Source organism: Athene cunicularia, assembly GCF_003259725.1.
Source record: "Athene cunicularia isolate RWA chromosome 1 unlocalized genomic scaffold, athCun1 chr1_part2, whole genome shotgun sequence".
In the NCBI taxonomy this organism is placed as follows: Eukaryota; Metazoa; Chordata; class Aves; order Strigiformes; family Strigidae; genus Athene; species Athene cunicularia.
The window spans coordinates 51,231,404-51,255,898 of record NW_020799092.1 but is presented as its reverse complement, the minus strand read 5'-3'; the positions used below and the strand labels follow the sequence as shown (position 1 = coordinate 51,255,898).

Below are 24,495 nucleotides of genomic sequence, written 5' to 3'. Positions count from 1 at the left end.
AATGCAAAGAATTTTACCCAAATCCTCACAGACCCTGGGGAAGCAAAATCCCAAGTGCAAAAGGTCTGAGCAGCCAAAGTCACTCCTGAAGCAGCATAGTGAGCTGGGCATCTGGCTGCTGCATGGGAAACGGGAAAGGGGACATCGTTCACAGGACACCTGCCTAAAAACATGGGTCTTCGTGGCATTGAGAGACTGTGTTTGGAGACTTGAATATTTAATATCTATCTCTCTCTCTCTCTCTTTTTTTTTTTTTTTTTTTTAGATTTCATTTGGTTCGGTAATTCATGAGGTTGGGATTGCTGGCTCTAGGAGGTGTGCTCATACATCTGCTTCATCTCTTGGCAGATGGGATAAGGTCATATGAAGGGGGACAGCAGTGGCTCTGAAGGATTGTGGGGTGTGCGAGAAAAGCAGTGGCTGTAGAACAGGGGAAAGAGATTTGGATTTTCAGGAAGGAGTTGGCAGGAGGTGTGGGGATAGGCGTGGAGGAATCACTCCTGGGCAGCAGCCGAGCATCTGCCATTTCTGAGCACTGCCAGTAGGTGTTGCTGTATGTACTGAATCTCTTCTGCAGATGAGACCAGGGTAATGAATAAAACAGGCATTTGGAAGAAAAACTATCAATAAAGTAAAAATGTACTTCATTAAAATCAAATGTATCATGCGGCAATAAAACATTTCATTGTCACACTTAATAAAATATGCCCTTCACCGTTAAGTGTTATATTTTGAATGTTTAGAAAGGTATACCTTATTTAGGGGTCAAATTTATGTTAACTAATTTGTAGAGACTAGCAAACACAAACACCTAACAGTGCTGGATGAATACTTTTTTTTTTTTTGTGGGTAATATGGCTTCTGAAAAGTAACTATTATCATATGTGAACAAGGTAAAATAAACTAACTTTCTGTGCTGTTGGTTTTTTTTTTTTTGTTTTGTTTTGTTTTGTTTTTTTTATAATATTTACCTATTCCACTGAATGAAACAGTTTCTTTCTCTTTTTAATTTTTAACTTTGACTCTATCACTGCTTTTTGAATGTTTTCTTTCTATTTTAAACCTTGTTTAGAAAAAGCTACTTTTTTACAGACATGGTTTTGGATTCTTTGGGAGAGAAAGTAAAAGGTTGGGATGAAGAGTAGGGTTTCTTTTTCTGTATCTTCCCTGAAAGTTGCTATGAAGTGTGTATTGATATGACTTTAGGGTCTGAAGGACCTACCTGAAAGGACTTACCTGAAAGGAAGCTGCAGAGAGCTGGGGATGAGCCTCTTTAACCTAGTAGTAAGCAATAGGACAAGAGGGAATGGCCTCAAGTTGCACCAGGGAAAGTTTAGACTAGATATTAGGAAGCATTTCTTTACAGAAGGGTTGTTGGGCGTTGGAATGGGCTGCCCAGGGAGGTGGTGGAGTCCCCAACCCTGGAGGTGTTTAAGAGTTGCGTTGACATAGCGCTGAGGGGTATGGTATAGTTGGGAGCTGTCAGTGTTAGGTTAAGGGTTGGACTGGATGCTCTTCAAGGTCTTTTCCAACCTAGATGATTCTGTGATTCTTTGAAAATTATAATGTTGTGCATTTTAAACTATATGTTTAATGCCTAAAACGTTGACACACATAGGGATTTTGTTTTTTTAGAGTCTTCCAGACGTTTGGAGCTCTGACTTTTTTCAGTGGTGCTGAGCATTCCACCAAAAGCCTGCACTTTCTTTTGTTCGGTACTGAAGATAATCAGGTGTTACCTGTTACTTTTCAGTGGTGCCTGACTTTTCCTTTGTGTTTTGTTTTTGTTTTTGTTTTGGTTTTGTTTTTTTTCTGTGCAAAGGCTTTTGTTATCTCTTAGCCTGATTTTCCTTTAAGCCTTATCTTACTTATGCTCCACCAAAAATTCTTTTGTACATTAGTGCTTTCACTTAAGATCTTCTTTATGAGACTGCATTTTTTAACAATATTTCATCTCTTGCTTCTTAGGGAGGAGAACCCAAACCCTTAACGATCATGCTACACCGAGAAAATGATACTTTGGGATTCAACATTATTGGAGGACGACCCAATCAGGTAAGGAGAAAAGTAACTGTAGGTTATTGTGCTCATACTTTGTTACCATATACACTGTTAGTAATAAAAGAGGTACTTGCGATGACAGTAGTGTGGAATCAGCTCCACAGATATAAGAACTGTATATTGTCAGGTGTAATTGCAGTCACTGTTTTTGAAGACATAATCTTGTGAGAACTGGATTCTTCTCATTTTCAGGAAAGGCATTCCCATTGTTTCTGCTTTAAAACTTTAGGCTGGTCCGCACTCAGTTCCTGTATAAGCAATATGTATTCATTCAGACTGCTCAATGGAAATCTCTGGGACTACTTATAAGAGTCACTGTTGCAAAATTAAGCCATTGGAATTTTTGGAAATGGCTTGGGGTTTTTTTTGGTTTGTTTTGTTTTTTTTTTTTTCGTTTAAAGGAGAGATGAAAATTTGCTTCTGTAGCTCAGATAGTTTAATTACATGTCCTGCTCTCACATGCCTGCTTTCAATTTTTCTTTCTTTGTGAACTGAAGCAGTTTTCATTAATCTTATATCTTAAATCAATCTAGTCTCATCACTCTAGCTTTTGAAAGTTCATTGAAATGAATGCATATTCAAAAGAATATGCATAAAGATCACTAACCCACCTTAGAATATGCATAAGAATATGCTTTTTTTTTAACTTCATCCTCCCAAAAGCATTAATCAGGACTGTCATTACATATGAAGGGTAAATAAACCTGTTAAACTGGAAGATTAATAGTTGATAAAAAGGCTTGGTAATAATTATGCACTGATCATGTTCTTGTTAAGTGGGAGAATTGTAACCTCCTACTATTATTGAGGAGGGGAATGGGACCCTGTACTAGTTTGGCAATCTTCTGCTCTCAAGCTATATTTAGCGGTGCCAAAGAGTCTGTTCACAGTAGCCTAACAAGTTCGCTGTCTGTACTGCAGAATTACTGTTTCTTGTGGGTAAATATGAAGACCAGAAGTTATCCAATGTTGGTGTTGTAAATCTAAAGTAAGAGTTTCTTGGATTTTTTAGTGTCAGGATGAGACGACAAGTGGCTCTAAGATAAAATACACGTGCTTTGATTATATTCATAATTTGAGTATACCAGTAACAAACTGCAGACAATTTTTAGTTTGGATTGCAGTGTGACTTGTTATTTACAGCTGTAGGAAAACTCCTTTCTTGGGATGGCAGCTGAGCTTCTCTGAAGTACTCACATGCTGACAGTGCATAATGGAAAAGTTTTTTATATTACAAACTATGAGTCGTCTTGAATTAATATTCTGGAAGTTTAAGGAGTAAACGATAAATATATGAAGGTTCATAGCACAGTTCGTGGAGAGAACTGCTGGTCAGAGAGAAGGAAATGGTCATGGTCTTCCATTAACACTGATAGTTAAAGACAGAAGTTGGAGCTGTGAGTCAGAGCTGGGTCTCAGGGGTTTCTGAGTCGTTGAAGTTTAATTTGGAAATCCTGTTTTGTTTTGTTCTCATTGTGATAAATGTGAATACCACAGATGTTTGATTGGCAGTTCCCAGATACCACTATAAGATCTCACTCCACATATCTGGAGCCAAAGGATATAACAGGAAAAAAGGATTGAGTTGAGTCAGATAATAAAAATGAAAAACTCGGCTCAAAAACTTAAGTACTGGAACAGGAATTGTTCGGTAACAAGACAAATGGAGTTCATGAAGGTGATCTGCGCATTCAGATTGTTCAGGGAAAAAGTGCTTGGGTGAAGTGTTGGGGCTTGCATCAGAAGAGAAGAACAGTTGTGCCATTATATTAGTCACCTATGTGGGAATGTTTGCCTTCACTGCATGTTATTTGTGTTTATAAATTTTTCCCACTGGAAAGCAGATGACTCTTGGTGATGGGGAACATACATACATAACTTTCCGTTGGCTGTGTTTCATTTCTGTCCATAATAGGCTTCCCCACTGTTCACCTTCTATCTGGAGGAAGGAGGAGAGGAAAGGAACAACTCACCACAAGCTTGTCTTTTATTTTGTTAGGAAAGGACTCATTTCACTAAGTGTGTGTTTCTGGGAGGTGATTCATTATTCTAATGAAGCAAGGCTGCTTTGATCTCCACTTTTGTCCTGGGCCCCAGCTCTGGCTGGCTGGGAGGACTGTCCTGCAGATCAGGCTATGGAGGTTATGTCCTCCGCCACCCCGAGGACACCACAGCAAAGCTGGGCTGGGGTGAGAGATGTGCTGCAGGCACAGGTTGAGGCTATTGCAGTCACCCACAGACTCAGCTAAAGTTGGGTAAACTGATCATCTCTGTAGCTCCCCTCCATCCCCTGCCGCGCAGCCTGTGGGTTATGTGATGAGGTGCTGGGGCTCCGTGTGCCACGTGCTGCATTTTCACATCAGGACTAGTGAATACCAGCATGTGTTACCCATGGGGACCGCAAGCCAGACTGACATCCTTCTTTCTACCAGGTCGTACATTACTTTTGAAAAAGCCAGTGAAATTTCTTATGCAAAAAACTATAATTTTATGTGGGCAAAGGTACTGTAATCTAGCCTTTTGTTTTCTTAAGGAAAAAACAAACCATATTCCAACTGCATTTTCATTAATGTCTATTGTATCAGACTCTCATTTCTTGCTGCTTAGATGGGAACTCAGTGGGGGTCTGTTTGTTCATCATTTCAAAACATTGATGGAACTGTTAATAAGTTTCCCTTTTGCTTCTTACCTGACACTTATGACTCTCTGTGACAAAGGGAAAAAAAAGGAGTTTATGAAATCATAGTCTGACTAACATCACATTGAACAAGTATTTGTTAACCTGAAATCTACCTGGACTGAGTCTCCATGGGCCAGTTGCCATATACTGTAAAGCATGTTTTACAGTGGCTCCATTTTTTGTTATGACTTTATCATTTTCTTAATAGAAAAAAGGATAAAAAATTTTCCCCATGAGTGTACAGGACCTAGACCTAGAAACCCATACACATATAAATCATACTGTTTGTTGGGGATTCACTATTCACAGAAGAAAAATAAGCATCCTATAAACTGCTATCCAAAGCATAAATCATCTGGAAAAAAGATTACTTCATTTGTTGCTATCTAAGTTATTATTTATATGAATACTTAAAAGTACTTTAAGTAGGCTCTGTGTGTGTGGCATTATTTCTTTATTAATAATGATTTTAAACTATTTTAAACTATCGTGCAATGAAGTAAAGTAATTTTAGCCTGTGCAACAACATCACGTATATCATTCCAGCTGTGGTAGATAACATATCTGCTTTAAATTTGACCTCCATGTGAGTTGTACTTAGAAATGTTGTTGAGATCAACTGGGAGTGAGTTCTCTTTCTGTCCACAGCTGATCTGAATGGATTTCACAGTTGAGCAAGTTCTCAATCTCCCATGTGAATAGGATTTATGAGGTTAACCAGTTCCAACCAAATCCTATCATTGTTACATGCCAGCTAACTAACGTCACTTTGTTCCTTGGAGCTTTATTTTCAAATGCAGGAAAAAAGTTTACAAGCACCAGTACAGCAGGAACTCTTTCCTTCCTAAGAGAAACACTTGTGCATCCATTTTTATGAATATCTTCCTCTGTGCATTTATGTACTAGTCACAGTCTACTTTGAAGTTTGAAGTCTGCTTTAAATATTTTAGCTGATATTTGATTACCATTGCACCCTGTGTCTCATTTAGACTAAAATAACCAGAAGTAGATGTTTAATCTTACAAAAAATGCTGGAATAGTTCATTAATTCTGTCCTTTTGATTAATGACTAGTTTGCGTTAAGCAAGTTTAAGAAAAAGAAATCCCAAGGAGCTTAATTCTTAGCTAGAAAAGTGAGTTGCATATTTCAGGTGGATTTGCATTTTTCATTGCTGCTGATTTTAGTACCTACTAATTTCTTATACTAATATGCCCTTTTTGCAACTTCCCTATTGCCTGTTACAGAACAATCAGGAGGAATCTACTGAGGGAATTTATGTGTCAAAGATTTTGGAAAATGGACCTGCAGCCAAAGCAGAAGGCCTGCAAATTCATGACAAGATTATTGAGGTGAGGAAAAAAAAACGCCGCCACACCAGTGTATTAGGCTGTTATATTATCAGAATAATCAAGGATTTGATGGTTTTTACACTAAGTACATTGTAATTTTCCTCTTGCTGTGTATAAATGCGATTCTTGTACACTGAACTGCTTGACCATTTCTCAGTCATGAAGACGCATGATGGATTTTTCCAACACCTAATAAATGTATTGGTTTTGGGATTAAGCTGATTTAAGCAAGGCAAAGGTGTAGACTCTGAAATAGCAAGCAAGAGAGGCATTTTGTATTTCTTTTCATTAACTAGAGAAAGAAGGCAAATAACTTTATGGAAATTCACAGGTTTGCTGAAATTGATTTTGCCCTGCGTAGGGCGTATTACTGTTGTGACTCTAGGACACTGCAGAGAACCTGTGCTGGTAAGCGGTGCTGTGAAATTTCTTAGGCGATTAGAGAAAGTACTTTCTGCTGTATGATCAGGAGTGGATCATCTGTTGTTCTCTCCATGACCAATATAGCTCTTTCTCAGTGATGTAATATGCTAGCATGGAAATTTGAAAGTTTATTCCTGTGTTGTATGCAGGTTTTTGGGTTTTTTTTTTCCCCTAAAATGACTATAATTTAAGCAAAAATATCAATAACTTAGTTGGAAGAGTAGGTTGCTGTCTAGCCTACATGTGTAACCGTAATTAGCCCTCTAAGACATCTCAAAGGAACAGTTTCAAACAGTTACTGAAATGGACTCCTTAGGGTGCCGTCAAAATGGCATTTCACATCGCAGCTCTGATACAACTCTCTGAATGACAGCATGTACTGGTAGCTGCTGGGTTTGTTTAGGATACATTACTCCAGCCTTGGGTTTAGGGGAGGCTTCGAAGCATGTTGTGAACTTGTGAGTTGAACGGGGTTTCGAACAAAGACATGGAACAAGTGGATTGGAAGACAAATGCAGAGTGCTGCTGCTGGCTTCTTGCATTTTGCCACTGTTACGGAATAGAAACATAAGCCAAGAGTGTTTGAATGCTGGCATTGCTCATAATGTTGGGAGCCTAGAGCAGTGTGTGAAACCAAATTAATGTATTTTCTTGAAGAAATAAGCTCATGCTCTTAGCTGGAAGATATGTGCATCTCTAGTAGAAACCAAGTTGGTGAGCAGAACTGAACTTGCAACATAACACTTATCTCCCCAAGATACACAAAAAAGCTTTAGCATCCATTTTTTTGGTAAGAGTAGCCCTGTGCTTAAAAATAGCTGTTTTCTCCTGTCATTACTATTTCACTTACCACATAGTATTTTCTACAGACTGAGCAGCTATATAGTATTATGAATTTGCTCAACACTTCTGTTTATTTTACTGTTCTTTTATAGTACCTTGACTTTTAAGACAAAATAGAGTGGGTTTGGAGGAATGAAGAATAGTCACAAACTAGCCTTTATTAAACATGAAGTTATTTCTCAAAATGCCACCATAATTGATGTTTGATTTTATTTGTTGAAAAATACTGGCTGCATAAAATTGTACTGATACTTAAATTGCTACTGAGAACATACAGATTTCAGTTCCTTGTGAAACCATAGATCCAGTCTAGTATAAGTACTTATACAGCTCTGAACAGAACCCCATTTTCACTGTATTAATACACAACAGCTTTGTATAGAATTTTTTTTATTGAGGCAGGCATTTAAAAATGTTCAGGATTAGGCCAAATATTATACTAAATGTTTCAGTGTTTCAACATTTATTAGACTAAAATAAAAAGAGAAGGAGAAAGGGTAACATTAAGACTTTCTAAATGAAATGCAAATAAATAATTATTCTTCCATGCTAGATATAGGAAGCATCTGGAGTCACAAGGCTGAATTTTTCCTTGTCCATGCATAGCTGTTGAATGTCTTCTTGCAGCAGGATGCCCTGCCAGCAATTCTGCGGTTTGTTGTGAAAGATCAATATGAGAGCTTTTGCTGTGAGGAAGTAAGTTGGATGGTGTAACTGTTTTAAAAATGTTGGCAGATACACAGAATATGAGCTTTGGTGAAAAGTTGATAGGCAGTGGGATTTCTTATTATTGCTTGCTTTTCACTCATTTGGTGATCTGATCTAATGGGTGATATTTTCTAAGACGATTTTTCAATTATCAAGAGCAGAAGGAACCAATATTGTTCAAAGACTCTTTAATAGCTACAGTCAGTTGTTTGGTAATGTGATGCCTGAGGTGCTTCTAGCAGTGGGTAGCTAATGGGATAATGGACAGAACTATTCCATTAAATCAGGAGAAAATATGTTCTCAAGGCGTGTTGTGTTGCTAAATAAAGAAGGTAATTTGTTTCAGTGCTTTATCAGATGTTTAACAAATTTTAGCTGCACGTGGTTGACTACAATGAGTTGTGAACATTTCAGATGACCATCTCATGGGTAACCTTGTGAAGAAAATGGATTTTACAGTCCTATGGCATTGGCAGCTAGAATTGTGAGTCAAGCCTAGCAGTCATAAGTAGCGCTGCCTTTTATTTTATATATGTCATTATCTATGGTATGCAACTTTGCCAAATAATTGTTATAGTCTTTGAAAGGGTGCCAAGGGGAGAAATCAGATTTCTTTCTTGAGTTATTTATTCTAAGTGTGAAGGTGACACACAAATGGCTTAAGTTCCTGGAGGGATTTCAAGTCAGTGTGTCCAAAATAAGGGCCATAGAGTCTCTTTGACACTTTCATCTCAAAAAGGTTGGCATTTATTGGGGTTTTATCCTCAGGTGAGCATATTCTGTGCTTGAGAACCTGAAAGCTGAACCAGATGCCTGTGGGCTGTCAGGGTTGTGGTGGGTGAGGGTGACAGAGAGAGGTGAAGGGTGACAGCTCCAGGTACCTTGTGTCATATTATAAAATAGTTTGGGTTGGAAGAGACCTTAAAGATCATCTAGTTCCACCCCCCCTGCCCGTTTCCACTAGACCAGGTTGCTCTAAGCCCCGTCCAACCTGGCCTTGAACACTTCAAGGGAGGGGGCATCCACAACCTCTCTGAGCACCCTCTTCCAGTGTCTTATCACTTTCACCATAAAGAATTTCTTCTTTAATCTGAATCTACCCTTTTTCAGTTTAAAGCCATTACCCCTCATCCTATCACTACTCCCTGACAAAGAGTCCCACCCCATTTCTCCTGTAGCCCCCTTTAAATACTGGAAGGCCGCTATAAGGTCTTCCCGGAACCTTCTCTTCTCCGGGCTGAACAACTCCAACTCTCTCCCCTCCTCATAAGGGAGGTGCTCCAGCCCCCTGATCACCTTCATGGCCTCCTTGGGGCCTGCTTGAGCAGGGCTGTGTCCTTATGTTGGGGGCTCTGGAGCTGAATGCTGTACTCCAGGTAGAGTTTTATTGTCTTGTGAGAGCAGAGAGAGAGAAATACCTGCTGGACACACTTCTCTTGATGTACCCCAGAATATGTTTGGCTTTCTGGGCTCTGAGTGCACATTGCTGGCTCATAGCCAGTTTTCCACCCCCTACTACCCCCCAAATCCTTTTCTGCAGGGCTGCTCTCAATCCACTCATTGCCAAGCCTGTATTTGTCCATGGGATTTCCTCAATCCATGTGCAGGACATTGCATTTGGTTTTGCTGAACTTCATGAGGTTTGCACAGGCCCACCTCTCAAGCCTCTCAAGGTCATGTTAAGAGCTGCAGTGTCAAGGGGCTGCAGCTCTTCGCAGGATTTGGTCACAGGACCCCCACTGATCATTTTCACTGCTCTCTTGAGAAACAGATTTCAGGCACAGCTTTACCCCCTTTATTCAAGGTTAACTCCTTTGTGAGAAGGCTTGTTTATGCAGTGTAAATCTGGCCTGGAACAGTGATGTGCACAAGCAGCATTTTGGCAATTGTTTATGTTCAGGAATCCTATTGCAAGCCAGCAATGATCATTAATTGTTCATCAGGGAAAAACTCTTCCTCATTAATTTACTTCTATGTAGCAAGTTCCTCCAGATGTCAGAGTCTTCTGTTGCTTTCAGAAGTTATTATCCAAAAATTTAGCTCCCTAAATTAACACAGTGCAGCATGTGTTCCAGGACTAAATACTGATCACATGCTATAAAAAGCATCTCATAAAGCTAATTGCAGCATTGATATCTGTGACTCCCAACATGAAAGCCTTGGTTATAAGCAGTGGTGTAAAGCCACCAGACCTCTAACTTTTGGATCTCTGTCTCTCCACCTCGCCTGCGGGTCTTGAGAGGAAGAGAGAAGCAGCAAGCCAGGCACAGGACTATCTATTAATTTGTGCTGGTTCAAGGAATTCTGGTTGCTGCTGGGAGAAAATACAAAGTATGTTTAGAGTGGATCACAGTTACACATCTATGCATCACTTCATCTTCCCCTCACTTCATGCAAATCTTTCCTACTGAGTTAAGTTCACTGCTCATCTTTACTGATGCTAATAATCTCCTGAAGGCAGTATAAAACAGCGGTGATCCTTGCCAATATTGTTGATGTACAGAAGTGTTTTACCTGCTGCTTTTTAAATACATATTTGTAGTTCTGAGCAGTAACACTGTAAGTAGCTCTTCCTGTATGAAGAAAAATTTTACTCTCAGTTTGCAGTCAATTCAATGTCATGTAAGAATGTCACCACATTGTCGAGTGCTCCAAGTACACTAGTTAATGCCTAGTTGACAAGTCATTCAGAACTAGTTATTTATACTTGTTTTGGGCTGTTTTTTCTTTGTATAATATTAAATTTTATGGAGGTTGGTATGTCATCTTCTCTGATTTTGAGCCCAACTTTGGAAAAAACAGTGACTGATTTTCTCAAATACTCTTTCATTCTGTAAGTCACAGTGTCTTGTAAAATACCATTATTGTAAAATACCGGGATATGATGATTTTATCTTTTCAGTTCAGCATTATACATAAAATACATGACCAGGACAGAATTTGCAATCCAGATGGAATTCCTACATCTGAAAAAAAAAAAACAAAACCCAAACAAAAAAACCCAACAACACCAAAAAACCCAAAACCCCAAACCAAGCAATATTTCAGCAATTTGAGGAAAAAGAGCTACTGTTAATTCACATTGCCTAGGAGAAAAAGCTCTACTGAACCTCCCCTCAGACCTCCTGTCTGAACCTTCTGTAGTAGATTTGCCAAATAACAAAATAGCGGTGAAAAACCCTGTGTGCAAGTAAAAGGGTCTTAGGCTGAAGACCAACATATTTATATAAGGAACTGTAAGCACATCATTGTCTGGAAGACTCAAAGGTTTTTCTGTTCCTTGCGCTGCAAGGCGAAGGCTTCTGTTCTTTTACTCTCAAGTGAAACGTGAATATTGGCCCTTTTGCCTTTTACTCAGTTGATTTTCATTAATTTGATGGCTAAGAAGCAGGCATGATGGAGAAGAGGGGAAAGAAAAACATTTTTAGTCTGGGATCTTTAAGTCTTTTTGAAAAATGAGGTAGATGCATATATACCATAACCATGCAGTTTGTTTATGCAGCCTGAGCTCTGTAAGTATATAATAAATGACTTCATCTCTTATTCCATGTTTCTCTTTGTTCTTTTCACTTTTTTGGAGAGTAGAGTACACACACAATGGCTTTCAAGTGCATGTCAGCAAAGCCATTTTCAATAAAGATGAAGTCTTGAGGCTTATCCTGGCAGAAATAACTTACATCTGCAAAGCGCCTACACAGAAACTTTTTTAACTATTGCCAGACTGCTGACTGTGCTGTTGTGTCAGCCTTGTGATGTTTTATCTTCTGCATGTTTCTGTCATTATGCTCACTATGTTGCTCAAGCAAAATCTTTGATACTAGTCATGTTTATTTGGCTAAGAATCTCCACTGTCAGATTATGTCTGTCGAAGTAGTGAGCTTAAAAACTGTCTTGCTGGGATCAGAGCTAGTAGATTTGGGATGGCTTTGAACCAAAGCTGCGCATGATGTGGCCAGTAAGATCCGGGTGGCGGCTGAGGAAACTTTTAGATAGGTAATTTAAGTGGTGTGGATTTCAATGTACCTAATATACCCAAAGTTGCCTTAGCTATATTAAGTTCTCTTAAATCCTTAACAAATTCATAATGTTCCGTCGCAGGTAACCAGGTCTGGCACCTGCATTCATCAGATTAACTCCTAATTAGTCTAAAAGATCCCCAGCGTAATAAATTAGTTATACCATAGGCTTAGAAATATCTGTAGCCTTTCACCTCTCCCTCACCTGTTGAGATACAGGTTTTTGGACACCTGAGTTCTTTCATCTGTCTAAAGAAGCTTTTTAAAAGTTTCTAAAGTCAGCTGTGACTCGGTCTGTACATAACTTCATTTGAATAGGAGCTGGTCCCCCCCCACTCACTTTTTTACTTAACAGAAAGTGAGTGCTTCTCCAAGAAGTGAGAGAGCTAGGTTGCAGGCTCTGCCTCACCTGCAATGAATTGAGTTTATCTATCCAGGTAATTGACCTCATTATTAGGTCAGAGGCTATCCTGTGTGAGACCAGACTACGCCCATCCTCTTCAAACTGAGCTAGATGCCAGCAGGCATTTGGTAGTCAGGAGTGATAATCTGCTGTGAAATAGATGCTGTTTCCGGGGAGCTGTGTTTGGAATACTCGTTGGTTCTGCTCTTTCCTAGGTAAGCCCTTGTGCTAATACGTTCTTGTGTCTCATATGATGCTTCATTGAATGAAACTTAGATTTCTGACTTCATAGTATCTTGACTTTGAGAGTAGAGGTAGCAAATGGTGTTATTCAGGTTACCCTCTGACTAGGATACTTTCCTAGGTAAGAAAGATGGGGTTCTCTGACTGAATAAATACGAGTAGATGGGGTTTTTCTCCTCCTGGTCTTTGCTCTAGCTATTGTGTTACCTAAAAGGTGGTTATTGCTATTGATGCCCACTCTCGGAAGGCTGTGCAGGCTGCATCTGACCTTGGTTGGACGAACTTGGTGTTCAGTGTACTGACTGTGCTAGAAGCTGACATCTCACTGTGGGCATCCTGGAATGCCTGAATTTTGTACTTAAGTCCCTGAATTCCTGCATATTCGTAGCCTAAATTTGACTGGACTCACTATAGGTCTTCAGAGGTGCCTGTGTTCCTCTAAAATGCAACTGTTGTGTTTAGGAAAACAGCTTATATGCCTTCTAAAAAGCACTTAAAATTCTAGTATTGTACTGTCTGTTTTAAAAAGAGAACATAAGACCTTTGTTTTTATGTGACCTAAAATTTCTCCTTTTTTTTATGGTGAAATATGTTAGAGAATGGACTACTGAAGTAATTGCACTTCTGTATATAATGTTTTCTTGCAAATTCACAAAATACTTTCTATCCTAAGGAAAATGAAGACATAAACCAAAATGATATACGAGAAGTGGAGAACTTGGTGTGAATAGGATAATAGTGAATAATGACTTAAGATTTTGTCATCAGAAATTCAGCATTTGATCCCTTAACTGATTGAATGGGGTCTTAACGTTCATAAACAGGCAAAATATTATTTTGATACTTGTGTAAAGCAACATCATGAAAAATTTTTAAATGCCTTGGCTTTTAAGCGGTGATTTTTTTTTTATCTGAGGTATGAACTGAGAAATTTCTGTCTTCTGAGACCTTGCTGTGGACCCAGCTCTCTAGAGAGGTGCAAGCCTGTAGTAGAATTTTTCCAGCTGTGTTCATTTGGGCTTGTTCTCAGACCAACCAGGCATGTGTGCGAGTATAATGCTATGTTGTTGTGGAAATATGTATGCTCACAGTGCTTTTATCTAAAAAAAAAAAAAGTGGAAATGCCAAACATGTGGCTGGAATATGACCACCAGATGAACTCTCCAAATAGTTTGTTTGCAGAATTGGTATATTCAAGAGATAAGGCAGTATCACCCTTTTCAGCAAGTCTCTCTAGTGTTCGAGTCACAGCTCTTTTGAGATGCAGTTAGCTGGTGTATTGCATCTTTGTATGTGCCTGGATGCTCTTCTGCAAGGGGTTCCCAGTAAGCAAAGCAAAGGGGATACTAGAGGTGGCAGGAACTGGGCACAAGGCAGATGGAGCAAAAGGAGCAGTGTGGGAGTATTTCTGAAATGTGACCCAGCATGAAAGGAGTCACAAGAGCAAGCTAAGTGGAAGTAGTGAAAATCATCTTTTACAATGGGTTTTTATGCTACTTCTACCATGTTGGGTCTGTCTAGGTGGCTTAGTTTAGTCATGGTAGAAGAGGCTTTGGGAACTTGTGTGCACGTGAGCGTGCATAACTCCCTCCCTCCAACAAGGTATTTCTGTTTTGGTCTGATTATAGTGGAGCTTTACAGCAGCTGCATCACTGTAGGAGCAGAAGGGGAAGAGTGAAGGAGAGTGGAAGGAAGAAGGAAAACAGGGGAAACTGAGCTTTACAATTAAAGAATTAACAGTTAAAGTACTGACCTTATGTTTCCACAGGAGTGCTTACCAGTTCTTGGCCATAAATAGGCAATGTTGGAAAGATGAAGGGGATGTAGGAACAGGGGTAACTAAATTGTGGAATAGGATCATCTAGATGCACTGCCATGGACTCTGATAGGGAAATAAGGTGGAACAGCACTACAGCAGAACTATGATAACTGTACTGTGGGGCAGTAGCCAAATTGGCAAGTCATCAGTGTTGTGGATAGGAAGGATTCTTGTTAGCCTGTGGAAGAGCTAAGGTAAGAACTTGCAAGATCCTATAAATGGTGTTGCCACCGTGCACCACAGATCTCTAGGCACTGTGTGAAGGCCTGATCACACCCATCTCCTCCATAAAGTGTCTAATCTCACACCTGAGGGTGTCAGAAACCTGGCAAGCTGAAACTTAGCATGTTCCTAGATGCTCTGTTTGAGCTTGTCTTTAATGCATGTCATCTTTCTCTTCCTTTTAGTGATATTTTTTTTAAGCTTTAAGGTAAACCTTGCAAAACAATGGAATTTTAGCACACTTCCATCTCACCCAGCAGCAGGAGCAGTGCAGTTTTATACGCAGCTGAAGTAATAGATTTAGAGGAAATTTTTATATGCAGTTTTAGATGTGCTCATAAGCACTTTCAGGAATGCATTAAACAACTTGACACATCTGTCAAATGCTGCTGCTTTCATCACCCAGGAAGAGAAGGGTATGTGCAGGGGACTGTTTTGTTTAGGAATTTTGCAAATAATTAAATTCACACATATTTACATGTGTTGTTGTCTATGTTAGGGAAGGTCATAGAAATGTATATTTATATTTGTTGCTGAAGATGAAAAGATTTTGTGATGAAGACCCTTGCTCTTTGTTCTCTGCTCTGGGCATGATCTTGGGTCAGCCCTGAAGACAATGTTTTCTTTTCCATTGACAAATCTCCATGACAGTTGAGCTGTAGGTGTGATTGTGTATCATTGCCTTGGTCTTGGACCATGTCTGTTGTATAGATATGATGGACTTGGTGGTTGGTATGGAGGTGAATTACTCTAACCTGATGAAGTGCAGATGGTTTGAGAGGAGTAAAGCTGTTTTCTGATGACTTTCCATAACCTTGTCAACTATGTAGTGAATAGAAAAAGTCAAAAGCTTCAAAGGGCACTTCAGGATGGATCAGGGGAGCTAACAATTTGGGGCTCATATGATGAAGACTAGTGGGAATAAAGAGCTGTGAAACACAGCAGTGTGTTGAACGGGAGAATACTTCTTAGAACTTGTGAACAGGAGTAGTCAGAAGCGTGTACAGCATTGTGCTTTCCGAATGCTTTGAAAATTGAAGTGATAATGTAAAGATGATTGTTTGGAAACAACTTCTCTCCAAAATGCAAAATTCTGCAGCATTTTAAACCATACAGTAATGGAAAAACTCATTTTCAAATTGGCCAGAGAAGATGTGGTCTCTTCAAACCACCATCAAAGACTATGCTAAGTAAAATCAAATATCCTAAGCTAAGTACATTTGTTACTAATACACAGACAATTTAGTAAATGTATGTCTTGGTTGGAATTGCAAATCTAATGTAATTTTACAGCTTTGTGTGTAGACCCAATTTGGTTGAATCACCGCTGCTGCAGGAAAGTAGCACGGAATGACTCAACACTGTTTCTTCATTTGAAATTATTTTGGAAGGCATTTTCTTTATGAAATATTGTTGACAAAATAAGTCATGGCTGCTATGTTTATTTACATAGTTTACGTATGCTATTTACAGGATTTGATTTAAGTAATATTTTCTTTGAGTAATTTGTCTTTTCAAGTAGCAAGACTGGGAAACAGATTGGGGGAAGGAGGAAATTATGGAAAAATTTAATTCATAACCGTTGACATCCTGCTGTTTTCTACTTGTTTTTTAATAATGAAAAGCATATTTGAACATGACTGTGTTCCACACACCTATCAAATAGTTTAGCTTCTTTAAATTTGGATAAATTATGAATCTGTGTCTAAAAGTGGTCATCTAACATAGGAGAAGGTCCAAAAGAGGTTGATCTAGAACATGAGGTTTTTTCCCTTCATCTGTTTTTTCCTGACCATTTGGAGCATTCAGCATTTAAGGAACCTGGTGGCTCAGAGCTTGTCCATCTGTTTCTGAGTACAGTATTTCAGTCTTGCATTTGTTTCTTTAAGCATGCTGATCAAGTGGGTTAATATCTGATGTCCTTCCAGCAGCTTGCAGGAAGAAGGCATGCTATTTTAGACGGAAGGGATTTGCTGTCTTGTGTGAATTAAAACATCTGGATCCTTACGCTTCTCTGTTACGGTTTGATTGAGCTGGGCTAGCCTTTGGCACATGGCAAGTATGGAGCCATACGGTCTTTGTGCTGCCAGCAAGCCTTTTCAGCACATACCTTTGCTTATCCTCAGCCCTCTCTGAATGGTAGCTACTACTGTGGCCTGAAAGATAAATGTTCCAGGAGCTTTCAGGCTGTTGCACCCTTCTTCTTGAATGGATTAGTTGCATTTTTGAGTGGTACAACATCCAGCAGCCTGGGGCAGAAAACTGGATCTTTCACTTGCCCTGCAGTTTTCAGAGCCCCAATCCAAAGTGGGCACCTTGTGCTAATGCCAAAATGTGTAGCAGCACTTCTTGACTTGCACTTTGTGTCCCTTGCATCTTGCTTTCTTAATATCAATGTGAAATCTCCAAGTGCTCAGCACAACTGGTTTTTAGCGTGCTTTAGAGGGTGAATAAATGGAAAACTGAATGTTTTGAGAAGTTTCTTAACAGAAATTTACTTTCTAGTGACTCAAAGAATGGTGTTGAAAGTCATATTGCACTTGATAGCATCTTTTAATTTTTTTTTAATGATGAGCACGAACCTTTCCTTATGAGAATAAGTATGATATTTTCTAAAAATACAGGGAATTCTTCCTTGTCTTCAAATAGTCAATATACTTTGAGATTTATTTTTAAAATAATTGTCTAATATTTTTAATGATTTCTCTGTTTCATTTTTAAATAAAAATAGTAGGAAGAGTGGGAGGGACTAGGAGTAACATTCTATTTGTTCAATATTTAAAAAAATGTAAGAAACAAAAATGGTTCATATAAATTTTTTTTGTAAAGAACTCTTACTCTTGCTAGAATTTATCATTAAATAAATGTAGACCGCTGTTTTTAGTCATCATTTCTGAGTCACTTAAGTACTTTAGCCTTGTACTAAGAGTGGAGGGTTTGTATTTTTTTTCCTCCTCCCTGCTATGAGGTAATGTAAATCTAAAGAATCAGTATTCATCACTTAATCCAGATGTTTTATCTTCTAATTAACACAAACCATGGACAATTTTATAAAGATTAAAGAAGACATTGACTTTTCAGAACACAATTCAGAGTGAACTGTTCAGAAAGTGCTGTTAATGTCTTAATTTAGCAGGGCAATTTAAGAAGAAGTTTAAATATGATTGCATAAACTTGTGTTTTATGTTAGTCTTGCAGCCCATTTCAGATGTTCTGCTGACATAATTAACAAATACTTCTGGGAGTTCCAGTACAAAATGAAGAACTGTGTGTGTCCTCTAGTGGCTTCTTTCTGTGTGTATTGCTTTACATTTGTCACTTTCATTTTTTGCATTGTGCATGCTGTGACTTTTAAGTGTAGTTGAAGGAACTACCTCCGTGTGTACTTTGAAGCACATATTATATAGAAATGGCTAGTTTCTACTAGCCATTAAAGTTACTAATTTGAAAGTCCCCATGTTACTTGTTAGCATGGTTAGTTTAACTGCTCTGCTTTGAATTCTCAGATCTGTTTGGCCATAGTTATTAATTTACTTTTTATTTTTAAAATTTTGGGAAAACTGGTTGGGCTTAGCTCAGATGACCTCATTTCTACCTAAGAGCCCTGGGGCCACTGTTTCCCACTGACTGGCTTTGCGGTGGGGTTATGGTCCTTCCCAATGAGGTTGCTAGAATGGCAGCTTTCAAGTTTTCTTGCAGTAGAGATTTACAATTACTTTCCAGTTAAAGAAACAGGAGAAAAAATTTCAATTGACAGTGTTAGAGAGTGTAAGTATTTCAGTGAGTTAAATGTTGATGAATTCTAAGCCATTAGGTTAGTTGGAAAGTCCTGTATATTCTACTGTAACTTTTTTTTCTTCTGATAAAAGATTTAACTTCAGTCCCTTGTGTACAAAACATAGACAAATATAAATGTTAAATGCCTATGCTTCATCTGATTACCCTGCTTTTTAATCAGTGGGGACAGAGGCACAGACAGAGGGCAATTTGAGTTATTTTAGCCACTATATACAAGATAACCTTTTCATCTGAAGTTTCCTGTCCATTTGCTTTTATATACTTCAGAAACAAAAAATATCCCCTCCTGCTTTCTTAACCAGAATCACTGCTTAGTGTACAAGTACTAGCATAGTATTTCTCTGTCATCTCAAAGTACTTGTTGTCTGCTTATGCTACCTTGAGTTATTAAAGATCTGTTCTGGTAGGAGAAGCCTAAATTCCGTACTCAGTTTCTAAGTTTTTCCTTTGTTTCAGCCACTTAGAAGTGAAATGAGACCTCAGAGACTAATGGAGTGGGTAGAGAAATGTGTGCTAGACTACCACAAAACAGTGGAGTCCAATTATAAATCATATGTACCAACTTTTTCTGATTTTAAGTGAGCTGAGCTTTCCCCAAGGTCATATATTGCACATTTTATTAGTAAGTGACAGGCCAACCCATGATGGATCCCTTTTAAAGTACTGAAAATGAGTTAGACACTTATTTTTAGCGAAGGTGATTAGTTCAGCCTGAAATATTTAACTTAGTGACATCTGAGTAAAGATGAGATTCATCTGACTTCTCAGAGAAGAAAATGGTAGGGATACATGTTAAACTCTGGAAATTCCATATGAATCAACTTCTGTTTAGTGCTTTTTATTGCTTTTGAGGTTTGATTGTTGGGATAAAAGGTCTCCTTGTACAGAGTTCTTCACTGAAAAGCCAGAACAAAGCTTACTGAATCTTGTGTCATCCAAGAATGAATAAAATTTAAGAGGAAAGAATGTAACTTGTTTCATTCACCTTCTTACATTATGTTTCTGATATTCCGTTCCCTGGAACTGCATATTTCACTAACCTAAATGTGCACCTGGAATGTACAAGGAATCAGTTTTTATATTCATAATATGTAAAATGCAGCTTAAGTATGAAAAGAGAAATTGAGGTAGAAAACTGTGCTTGGAATCCACCTACTGTGCTGTGGTACTCCTATTTGAGATGGCTTGCTCCAACTCCATAGTCTTAATGACTCTCTCAATGTTATATTTTTTCATTAAACAAACAAAACAGAATAGGCATACAGCAACATGTTCCAGATATTTCGATTACTAAATTTTGAACATTGTTACTCAAAATCTGTCAGGAATTAGCATGAGAAAAGATAGAACTTGAAAAGCTCCAGTAAGCCCTGCCTATTTAGAGACTAGCTTTGAAATCATTTAACATATGGTTTCATGTCATATCCAGTCTCATTAATCTCTGTATCTTTGGAATTAGAATAAAGTAAACCCTAGTGTTAGAAGGCAATCTGTATCCCCTGAGAGGATGGTCAGTGTACCACCGGTTTATGTGACCCTGCTGTAGTGGGAGAAATTATGTGAACAGCTGTATCAGCTGAGAGTGCTTCCTAGATCTCAGCTTTGGCTGTTCTCTGTGCCTTTTTAGAAGTCGTCCAGCTCTTGATTTTGGCAGTTTTGAGAGGAATCTGAGTATCTGTTTGTGGAACCTTGGTGATGGGTTTTAGCGAGCGATGATGCAGATGTGTGTTTGAAATGGTACAGAGCACCAGCCATCCAAGCAGTGGAGTGATGTTTCATTTTTCCCCAGTCTTTGGAGAGGTGGAGTTTCTTCAGAGAGACAGACCGTAGCAAGACTGAGAGACTGGTGACATTCTTTTGGCGAGAGAGCAATATGAATTGTCTCATTGCTCAAAGTAAGAAATCTTAATCTGTGCTTTTTTTGCTTTCGGGTTTAGTATTTGGTATAGAGATCTAAGGTATACAAGGGAAGGAAGGCAGTGTCTTTTATCAAACTAAGACAGCTGTAAAATAGGCTTTTGGTCAAAAGGTGCTTTCATTAAATCTGGTTTAGGATGATTTATATATATCTTTAATAAAACTTTTCAGTTTTGAGTGGGGTAGTAGGACTGAGAATTTAAGAGATGTGGGGGTTGTTTCCTGCAAAATGTTCTTTTCCTGTTCTTAGTCATCTTTATGTCTGTGAGTTTATTCTGGTGCTTCGTGGTTGGGTGTTTTCACTCAATTTCAGCAGGCATATTTGTGCTGTGGATGAGCATATCAGGTTTTAGGATGCACAGATGTGAGATGCATCAATTCTGAGGATGCCTCCCTCTGTGGGGAGGCAATAAGAGCTCTGTTTGGAGGGGTATGTTGGCTGTAGAAATACCTTAAAAGTTTGATGGGGTTTTTTTAGATTTGTTTTTCAGTCTCCACTTGGTGTTTATTGGTCTATGGCACACTTGTCTGGTGAAACCTGGGAGATGGGGTGTTATTTAAATGCTAATGGAGACTTTTTCAAAGTTTTGTGCATAAGTAATTGGCTAGCTCTTAGAGAGCTGTTGTACTTTTTCCTACATCAGATAAGTGTAGAAAAGTGCTTCTGTCAAAAAACCCGAAACCTAAACAAACCCCACAGCAAACCGAAAAACCTCACTCCTGTCCAAGTATACTGTATATATATATGTATTGTCTGTATATGAAAATACAAATAAAGAATTTTAAAAAAGGAAACTAGGATGGTCTTGTATCCCTGCTATGTAGGACTGTAGTGAATCAGTTACTCTTCAGTAGTGAACTGGCATTGAGAGGCTACCGAGAAAACCAGCAGTACTGTTGCAGCAGATGCACAAACACTAGTGTAAAGTATGATCCTTGCCTCATTAATTAACAATCTAAATAAATGAGTCAGACTAAAAGAAAGTGACAAACATGTAACGTTTAGTATGGTGGTTTTCAAAAGCCCTTTTAAATGCTGAGTTTCTTAAAATCTCTTTAGTGGAAAGGTTTGTAACATTTTATTTGATACAGTTCACATCAGTGGGCTAGGAGGTAAGGCACAAAGGGATAGTATAAAAGGAACACCCGAAGTTTTATCTATTAAACAGATTTTTCCAGGCTGTTTGTGGCTTTTTTTTTTTTTCCATGTTTGTTGAACCATGTGTTCTGGATATTATTTAACTTTCCCTTGCAACAGTTTTCCAGCTTCAGTTATTACATGACATGAAGATGTACTTTTGGGATGAGATTTAAAATTTCTTTTTATAATTTGTGAGCTGTATCTTCCTGTAATCAGAAGGCAACTGCCATGGTTTCTCAAACTACTGCTTTACATGTGAGGATTTGGAAGTGATTAAGCCATAAAAGCTGCTGTGAGTAACAAATTAGAGTCTTTTATGGTCTGAAACTATAATCACTTTAGAGGGAATTTTTTTCAGATTCAGATTGTTTCTATGGATGCTACAGCACAGCTTGCAGTCTCCAACCAAGGCACTATAAAGTATGTTTCCAGTAAAAAAGATCATTCATCAAGGTGAAGAAAGTGAATGATGACTGCTTTTTCCTCCTGTGTCATATACTTCAAAGCAATACGGTTAAGGAATAGTGGGGGGAAAGGAAGGACAGACTTGCATGAACATACTCATTCCTTCCTGCAGCAGTGCTTCAAGAAGTTGTGAGCTTTTTAAACTGATTTATAGAATTCTGGTAAATCAAGACTTTATTACTTAAAACTGAGATAGTGGTGTGATTGTTGATTCTTTTCTTTTTGTGGATAACCAAGGGAGTGGTTCTGAAAGGGCAGTCATTACTGTCCGCATTAAGATTGAACAGTGTACACAGGAGGTTTTTTTGTTTGGGTTTGGAGTGGGGTTTTTTTGGGGTTTTTTTGTTTGTTGTTTTTTTTTCAGCTGACTCAGCCAGCATCTAGAAGAGTTGCTAACAGTGAAAACTGATGGTATTAAATCTGATGAGACATGATAGCTCCATAGCTAGGTTCTGAGGTTTTCTACTGCTTTTGTTAATGCTGGGATGTGCTGTGGCAATTAGGACTCTGTATGGCAAAGTGAATATAGCCATATCGCTGTGGCTATTCTGCCAGCTCTCAGAAGATCTTTCAGGAGTGAATGGTGTCTCGTCTCTGTCCTGGTTCCCCATCCTCTCCTCTCCTTCCGTTTGTCCTGCCAAGGGAAGGGTAGCATCCATGATGTGCACCCAGTGTGGCAGCTCACAGCAGCAGTGTCATATGATACGCTGCCATCTGTGACTAGGTAAGTTGCAGTGTGGTTTTATGTCTGTAGTGAAACAAAAAGACCTCTGGCTTTCAGGAGTCATCGATTGGGAAGACATATTTGATATTGAATGTAAATACCGTGCTTGTCAGCACAGAGAGATGGTGTGTGGATCTCTGTGATGTGTTCTGTATTCGTAAATGGGTTCTCTGAAGAAACAGCTGTTGATTAGGCTCAGTAATAGTACAGAGAAACCTTAAGTGTATGCTTGAGCAATCTAAACTGAAGCTGCTCATAGTATACCTTGCTGAAAGAAAGAAGAGAATCGCTGAAGAATTGTGTCCAACTACTCAACTGGGAGCTGCCCACAAAAAAGCCAGTTGATTTCAGGGCTGTGCCAAGCCCATTTACAGAGACCATGTGCTTTTTTCTAATGTTCCAGGTCAGTATTGATCTTTGAAAAGTTTCACTGGAGTGTCTGTGTGAATTTTGGTGTTTGGGACTTGTATAGAGGAGCGAACTACAGCTAAGTCAGCTGCAAGTGTGTCTTTTGAGTTAAATCAGACACTTCAACATTTAAAAAATATTTTGTTTGATATATCCATACTGATCTCTAAATATAACAAATGTGTGTGCATATAAAGCTTTCCAAAATCACCTTGAACTGATGAAGTTCAGTCTGGAGTAAATCTTTGCACTTATTTTCAAAGTTTATGAAAAAAATGTTTCTGTATCTATTTGCATGATAGGTCAGAGGGGGTTTGGATGTTTTTTGGTTTGTGTTTCTTTTCTGTGTTGTTTGTTTTTAAAAGAGCAGTTGGTGTTATTTTCTCTCAAATAACATAGTTAAACACCAATGCTCAATACTAATTGAAAGTCTCGACCAAATGCAGAGAATGAACTTGTACGTTGATTCAGATAGATAGTGCTACAGCCATATGACTTGAGTCACAACTGAGAAATATATTTTACAGCAGTTGAGAATAAAACCTATGCCATTAGAAAACAAAACAAAATATAAATACTTGTATGTCCTACTGATTTTAGTGGTGCTTATCCAAGAAATTCAGTTTTAGATGAGTGATTTCTTTTTTTTTCTTCCAAATTTAATCATCTTTCCAAACAGTTAAGTGTCAAAAATATATTGGCAAAAATACAATGGAATAGCACTTGTAAATCAGATAAAAATTGTGTTGTTTCAGTATGCTGCATCTTTACCATGCCAAATGTAGCTTGAGACTCGTAATTTTCAGGATGCAACCTTTTTCTGCCCTTAGAATTATATTTATTATTTATTAGAGGCCATGTCTGGTTCTTTTTCTGCCACCTGCTCCAGTAGAGACCTAGGGTAAGTTCTGGACAAAGAAACACCCACTCATGGCCTGGGAGAGTAGAGGAGGGGAGGTGTGAGCAGGATGAACTTGAGGTGCTGAAATAGTGCAGTAGGTATGGGAAGCCTGTAATAGAGAAGCAGTGGGAGAAGCAGGTTTTTGAAATGGGAGAAGCTGGGGTATTTTGAAGGGGATGGATTTTGGAGTGAACTTTAGAATGCAGGATGAGTGGGAAAAACTGGGGCAGAAGAACTTAGGGAATTGAAATGGGTTCTGACAATGACATATTTCGATGCCTTTCTGTACTCTGAATTTACATCTTTCACAACCACAACTTAGACAATTAATACTCAAGTTAAAGGCACATTGTTTGATATTCTGAAGTTGTAA

General features: G+C 38.5%; 1 protein-coding gene across 2 annotated transcripts in view; it reads left to right on the top strand.

Moving 5' to 3' along the window:
• The first annotated feature begins 1,973 nt into the window (after positions 1 to 1,973).
• The window catches only part of PDZRN4 (PDZ domain containing ring finger 4), a 264,767-nt gene continuing 242,245 nt past the window's right edge, over positions 1,974 to 24,495 (top strand). The window contains exons 1-2 of one of the 2 annotated variants that reach the window (XM_026841008.1): positions 1,974 to 2,055; positions 5,987 to 6,091. In XM_026841008.1, the coding sequence (XP_026696809.1) occupies positions 1,996 to 2,055; positions 5,987 to 6,091 (165 nt within the window). In that variant the 5' untranslated portion in view covers positions 1,974 to 1,995. The remainder of the gene's footprint in view (positions 2,056 to 5,986; positions 6,092 to 24,495) is intronic. The other variant, XM_026841010.1, reaches the window with a different exon arrangement.